Source organism: Procambarus clarkii, chromosome 91, assembly GCF_040958095.1.
Source record: "Procambarus clarkii isolate CNS0578487 chromosome 91, FALCON_Pclarkii_2.0, whole genome shotgun sequence".
Classification (NCBI taxonomy): domain Eukaryota; kingdom Metazoa; phylum Arthropoda; class Malacostraca; order Decapoda; family Cambaridae; genus Procambarus; species Procambarus clarkii.
In genome coordinates, this window is record NC_091240.1 from 4348296 (window position 1) to 4355795 (window position 7500).

General features: G+C 37.5%; 1 protein-coding gene across 2 annotated transcripts in view; it reads right to left on the bottom strand.

The window, feature by feature from the left end:
- The window catches only part of LOC123773807 (uncharacterized), a 25584-nt gene that overhangs the window by 9919 nt on the left and 8165 nt on the right, over nt 1–7500 (bottom strand). For both annotated transcript variants that reach the window (XR_011225940.1, XM_069318666.1), the window contains exons 3-4: nt 5975–6066; nt 4164–4234 (exon numbers count right to left, since the gene is read on the bottom strand). Coding sequence is in view for 1 of the 2 variants with exons in the window: in XM_069318666.1 (XP_069174767.1) it covers nt 4164–4234; nt 5975–6066 (163 nt within the window). In the remaining variant the exon portion in view is untranslated. The remainder of the gene's footprint in view (nt 1–4163; nt 4235–5974; nt 6067–7500) is intronic.

A 7500-nucleotide genomic window follows, 5' to 3' on the forward strand; every position in this document is an offset into this window, starting at 1 on the left:
AATAGAAACAATTGAACTAGCGCTAGAAGAATCATCCAAAACCCAAAAGAGACAAAGATAGCAAAAGGCCATCAGTGAAATAGAGAGAAATCCAAAATATTTTTTCTCCTATGCAAAATCAAGATAACAAACTACATGTAGTATCGGGTCCCTGAGAAAGGGAGATGGAACTTTCACAGATGACAACAAAGAAATGAGCGAAATACTGAGGAATCATTACGACTCTGTTTTCAGCGAGCCACTAAACACGCTGAAGAAACCATCAGCGTGAAACAAATGTATAACACTGAAACTATGAGATGTATAACATTAGAAGCTATAGACAGTCATCTTCAAAATCTCAAACCGACTGAATCCTACGCCTTTACTGATGGTTCTGTGCAGTTAGGCACTGGTAGAACAAGTTGTGCATGTGCAGTATATAAAGGGAATGAAATGATCACATCTAGTACACAGAGACTGAACAACTGGGCAAGTACGACACAGACCGAGCTATTGGGTATTTATCTAGCCACGTAGTACCTTAAGCTCAATGGTGATGGAGTGATATTCTGTGACTCTAAAAGTGCTCTGCAGTCCTTAAATAACCCATCACAATGTATGTCTGAAGTAGCTTGTAATATTAAATGGAATGTAATTTTTGCCAATGATAATAACTATTGTATAAAATTTGTGTGAATCCCATCCCATGTTGGAGTTGGAAAACATGACTTTGTAGATCGATTGGCCAATGAGGCTTGCAGGAAAGAAAACATTGATTATGGCTCTGAACTATCTAATGCAATTATTAGAAACATACAAATTAAATAAATTAATTCAGATTTAGAAGAACTAAGAAATGCCCAGAGACCTGAAAGCTGCAGTATTAAAAGTTATGACAAGTTTTGTAATAATAGGTATTTGTATGGTCAGCACAGTAACCGAACCAAGCAATGTGATGTAGTCATTCCGTGAATTCGCCTTGGCTATAGACACATCTGGCAGGTTAGTGAGGCTGAGCCACTACCAGAGTACTAAGATTGTAAACTCTGTGATAAACCTTTAATGCATTCCCTAGAACACTATATTGTTGAATGTGAAACCGTAAAAGACTTTAGACCTTCTGGCCTCTTGTACCACCAACTGTGTAACTATTTCATTAACTCAGGTGTTCTGGACGACATTCTAACAATTTATCCAAAATTTGCTTGTCCATTTTAAAGAATGAAGAACAATTTTATTTATATTACTTCTAAGCTGCATCACTTATGAACCCATCCCTGCCCTTGTGTGGCAGTGTACAATAGAAAGTTGTTTTCACATATCCATACATTAAAACATTGATTGTAACCATGATATACATGTGCTTCAGCCTACAGTTTAGACTTATTGACTTGTGTATGACTGCCTGACAGTGAATACCAGCATTATCTTCACGTTAATAAGGCTTAATTGAAATCCTCAGATTAGGCAAAATTGTAATTAATTTTGTCAATAAAGATGTTAACAATGATAATACAAAATCGAATCACGGAACAACTTGAGAGTCACACTCACGAATTTGTCATGGATATGATACAAACATCAAATCATATATTAGATGTCACCCTATCTCCACTGAATTTTAAAGAAGCCATGTGCAGGCGATGAGTCACAATAACGTGGCTGAAGTATGTTGACCAGACCACACACTAGAAGAAGCCATAGACAATATGCCCATGCACTCTGCACCAGGCCCTGAATCTTGGAACTCCATATTCATTAAGAACTATAAAGTCATTATCGCAGGCCCTTCACATTCTTTGGAGATAAAACCTAGATACTGGTGTTATCCCTGACATACTGAAAACAGCAGAGATAACACCACTTCATAAAGGAGGAAATAAGGCAGAGACAAAATTTACAGACCGATAGCGCTAACATCATACTTCATAAAAATCTTTGAAAGAGTGCTGAGAAGATCATAAAATACATGGAATCACAGCATCTCCATAACCCTTGACAATATGGTTTCAGAACAGAGTGCTCTTGCCTATCACAGTTGCAGGACCACTATGACATAGCCTTAGATGCCATGGAAGACAAGCAAAATGGTGATGTAATTTACACGGATTTCGCAAAATCCTTCGACAAATGTGATCATGATGTTATTGCACACAAAATGGGTTCAAAAGGAATTACCGGAAAAATTGGCGGATAGAACTACAATTTCCTGACTAACAGAACCCAATGTCAACAAAATAAAATAAGGACCACCAACCGTGAAGAGCTCAGTCTCCCAGGGTACTGTATATGCTCAAGTACATTTTCTCATTGTCACATCGGACATAGACAAGGACACAATCTATAGTACCGTATTTTCCTTTGCAGATGACACTAGGATTTTAATGAGAGTAGGCAACATAGAGAGCACAGCAAACCTCCAATCAGATGTAAATCAGGTCTTTCAATGGGCTGCAGATAATAATATGGTATTTAATGAAGATAAGTTCTAGCTCCTGCGTTACGGAAAAAAATGAAAAAATAAAAACGGAGACCACGTAAAAAACGCACTTAAATCATACCATAAAACGAAAAAGCAATGTAAAGGATTTGGGTGTACTCATGTCGGAAGACCTTACCTTTAAAGAATATAATAAAGTAGTTGTGACAACTGCAAAAATAATTAAGTTGGAGTACACGAACATTTCAAACCAGAGATGCTATACCAATGATTACATTTTTCAAGACGCTAGTGCTCTCTAGAGTGAAATACTGTTGCGCAATGACAGCTCTTTCAAAGCTTGATAAATTGCTGACCTGCAGAGTTCCTTTACTGCTAGAATCCACTCAGTAAAACATCTAAATTATTGCCTAAAATGCCTAAATCTGTATTCTCTTGAGCCCAGACGGGAGAGATACATAATAATTTACACGTTGAAAATATTAGAGGGGCTGGTCCCAAACCTGAACACAGAAATAACACCATATGAGACCAGAAGGCATGGCAGGATGTGCAGAATACCCCCATTGAAAAGCAGAGGTGCAATAGGTATTCTGAGAGAGAACTCTATCAACATTAGAGGTCCGAGACTGTTCAACATGTTGACCAGACCACACACTAGAAGGTGAAGGGACGACGACGTTTCGGTCCGTCCCGGACCATTCTCAAGTCGATTGAGAATGGAATTTAGTAGCCACGTTATTGTGACTCATCTCCTGCACTGTTCAACATGCTTCCACTACACATAAGAGGCATAACGTCCCATTAGGAAGTTCCTCATCTCATCATATTTTCCTCTTCGGTAATTTAACCTTTTCTTTTCCGATCCCTTCCTTGGATACGTTATCCCAACCACCAACAGATACTCAAATATCATTATGCGGTGGCCACTCATTCCCATGGGGGCTTCAAATTTTACTTCCTATTTCTGACCCATTCAGTGTGAATATCAGGTCGAGTCTAGCTGGTTCTCATTGAATTTCGTTCTTCGTGTATGTATGTATGTATGTATGTATGTATGTATGTATGTATGTATGTATGTATGTATGTATGTATGTATGTATGTATGTATGTATGTATGTATATATATATATATATATATATATATATATATATATATATATATATATATATATATATATATATATATATACACATACAGAGAGGGATACAAGTCAACCAGGTTCAGGGGAATTAGATCACCGGTACAACTTCGTTCCAATACGATCTGAGACCCTAGGCCCATGGGGAGAGAGTGCAAAAAGGTTTGTTAAGGTTCCAGGCCGGTTCCAGGCTCATTGACACTACAAGAGATCCGTAGAGCGGCAAGTTTTCTCTTCCAGTGCCTCAGTATCGCGGTCCAGAGGGGGAATGCCCGCTGCGTCGAAAATGTATTTATTTATATATTTATTTATAAATAAATACTTATATAATACTTTATTAAAATAAAATATTCATTTATTTATTATTTATTTATTTATTATTTATTTATTTATTTATTTACAAGAAGGTACAATAGTTTTGCGAGATTACACAATATTGGTATTTTTACATTCTTGCAAACACACTAACACACATAGCGTTTAGTTTGTCACTTAAGAAACTTGTACTTACATGCAATAAAATAAAAATAAACAAAAGTAATGCAAAGAAAATGACAAAGAATAGACAAATAAAATAAATAACGTCACATGCTACTTACCGGGGCATAAGACTCTCCTCGATTGCTTTGAACAAGAAATCATTACGACTCATAGTTGTCATTTTTATTTTCTGAAATTATAAATAATATATAAAATTATAATAATATAATATAACGTCATTATATAATGGAATGTGATAAACTCAAGGAATTCTGAGATAACACCATCAATGGAATTAATTACAAAAATACTGTTGGAAAACTATTAGTTAGAAACAGTCCTCGTAATGATAATTGTGTCATTTACTATTTTCTATTACTATTTTCTGATTTTTGTCTGTAGGGATAACGTTCCTATCAATAATGTCTTTCAAGACCCTTTCCTCTGTTTTATGAGCCGTCGAAAAGAAGTTCCTGTAAAACAGTCTAACAAGTGTTGTGTTAGTTGACTCTTCAGAGGTTCCATGGCGTTTCACCTTTCTTTTTTATGGTGTCTTCAACAAACCCGTTAAAGAAGCCATTGTTGACTAGGACAAAAATCAGAAAATACAATTAACAATTTACTACAAAAGCAAAAAAACAGCCAACCTACTCATGAAAAACTTCCCAGACACCAAACAAAACGCCCTGAAGGAAACCAACGTCGTCTATGCCTTCACATGCCCACTTGGGTACTGTAAGCCCCAAAGAACTCAGTATATAGGCAAGACAACAACGTCTCTTTCTAGGCGATTAACTATGCACAAACAACAGGGATCCATCAAGGAACATATAATCTCTTCTCAAAACTAGACCATCACCAGAGAAATCTTAACAAACAACACAGAAATCATCGATAGATACAGCGATAGCCGGAGACACGACATCAGCGAAGCACTACACATCAAGAAGTCAACACCAGCAATCAATAGCCAATTAATGCACAACTATATTCTACCCACTTCACGACCCGGAACCAACATAGAAGAAGCAAGAGGAAGTATAGGTCAATAGGCCTTCTGCAGTTACTTCCATTCTTATATTTTCATACCCAATTTATACCCATTGATTCGTGTTCTGGCATATGTCTATCACCTTATACATAAATCTGTGTATTTATGTATTTACGTATGTAGCTTAGCCTAGCATTTTAAAACACTACAATCACCTTCTGTGGTTGATTGTTCAATAAATCCCTGAACTGTATGTTTGACAAATCTCTCACCCTGTCCATGGAGGACAGAAGAAAATGTATATATGCTGGTTAGCATTGTAAATGTGTGGCCACGTACTGTGGTAGAAAATAATAATAATAAAAAAAACTGCCTTCTATGACAATTACATTACTCGGCATTTGTTGCCTTCTACGCTTGCAGTAGTTCTGTTCGGCAGGTTTGCAGGGCGTTTAACTTAGCCTTAGCTTAGTCTTATTCACCAATCGTTACGGAACTCTGGGCTCGTCATTTCATGATAATGACGAAACATTGGATATAAATTGTACCCACACACTAGGCGCGAGTTTTTCTCCCCGTACAAAATAGTCTGGATGTAAACATTCTACTGTAATCATGCTTGCTCTTAAACTACAAATCTAGGTTTCTTCAATGACTTCATGCTCATGAGCTTCTTGCTCATCTCAGACATATTTCCCGCCACCCCCCCCCCACTCCCCCATTTTGCCGTCCCTCAATATTTTATATTTCAATACTGGCAATGTATTGTAATACGTTAACAGTATTTTACCAATACATTAAATATTCCATTTACCGTAATGCCACACCCACAAGAATAATATGAATGGGATTATTTATCTAAATTCAAGTGAAAATAATGGAAACAAGACAACTTTTCACTTAGTATCAGCCCCATTTAAACGAACATGTGTAACTCACCGCTTTTGAAGTAGCGAAAAGGTTGGAACGCACAATAGTGTTGCTTGCAAGACCTGCGGACAGCATTGTTCTAGATGGCCCTCCATTTTCTTCTGAAATATGCAATTTTGAACATCAGTGCACATTACATCCAAAGATCTACCCTGATGAATTATAAGTGCACATAATAAGAAAATATTACAGAAAGTAGTTAAAGAAAGTAACATACTTGTATTGACCTTGCAATTGTATGAATACAATTTTTCTGTAGTTTTGTATCTCGGCACAAAACAAACAAATAAACAAATTACGAATATAAAAACAAATAAAGCAAATAAATACATACAACTAAATATGCCCTGAATTTAGCCAATTGAGGGAGGTATCACCAGTCTATCAGACTGGTGATAATACCTATAGATGGTATTATCATATGAATTCTATCACTGCCACCTCCAAACACCTACACTTTCTCCAACATCTACTCTATTTTTTAACATTAATTCATAACAAGTTTACTTAACTTGAAAGGAATCTTAATCTTTCAAACTACACACTTAACCCTCCTTAGTTACAAATCAAGATAATTTGTAATTCATTCGTTAACTTTCACTCATCATTCACCAGTCTTATCTCCTTCCTTTCTAACTTCAGCTTTAAAAGTACTGAAGGCACAACTTGTGGTTGCAGAATTAACTGCACTTGAACCAAATGAAAACCCAGCAAATATGGGTTCTGGATGATCTGAATTTTTTTAATATGGACTCCTTCTTTTTTTCATCTCCTGGAAGCTTCTGTTGAGCCTCTGGTTTGAATGATTGGCTGCTGGTGAAGGTAAATCCATGGCAAATAAGCTTGCTTCCATCCTTGGAAGTTTCGGGCGTAGTCACGGCAGCTAAAGAAGCACCTGCGGTGCAAGCTGGTTCAACCGAGGTGACTGGAATTGTATTAGAAATTATACTGACGATCGGAGGGCTGGTTGTAGTTGTCGTATCAAGCCCAAATTTGAATGAAACTGTAGAAGGCAATATGATACACAAATTATCAACTTGTTTTTTATTTTTGCAGGGATATTCCTGCGCGGGCCCTAAGCCTCTCCAAAGGATACCTGATCAACCAGGCTGTGACTCATACGTCAGGCTGCGAGCAGCCGCGTCCAACAGCCTGGTTGATCAGTCCAGCAACCAGGAGGCCTGGTCGACGACCGGGCCGCGGGGACGCTAAGCCCCGGAAGCACCTCAAGGTAACCTCAAGGTAAGCCTCTGGCTGGCCCACTAAGTGTTGCTTGTTTCTGTTTTAATTGGGCGGAGTATGAGTATTTATGACTCGTATGGTCGCTTCAGTAAGATTTTGCCATATGTGTTTAACAACTTCTTCCATATGTGTTTAACAACTGCTCTGTTGAATCTAAGTTGAAATCTTAATGGGTTTGTGACTGTGCACTGTGTTAGATAATGTTCCAGCAGTCTGTCGGGCATTTCTTACAGTGCTGACATTTCCTCATCTTCCGGAACCTGCAAGCCTATTTCTCATGCACATGGGTATCC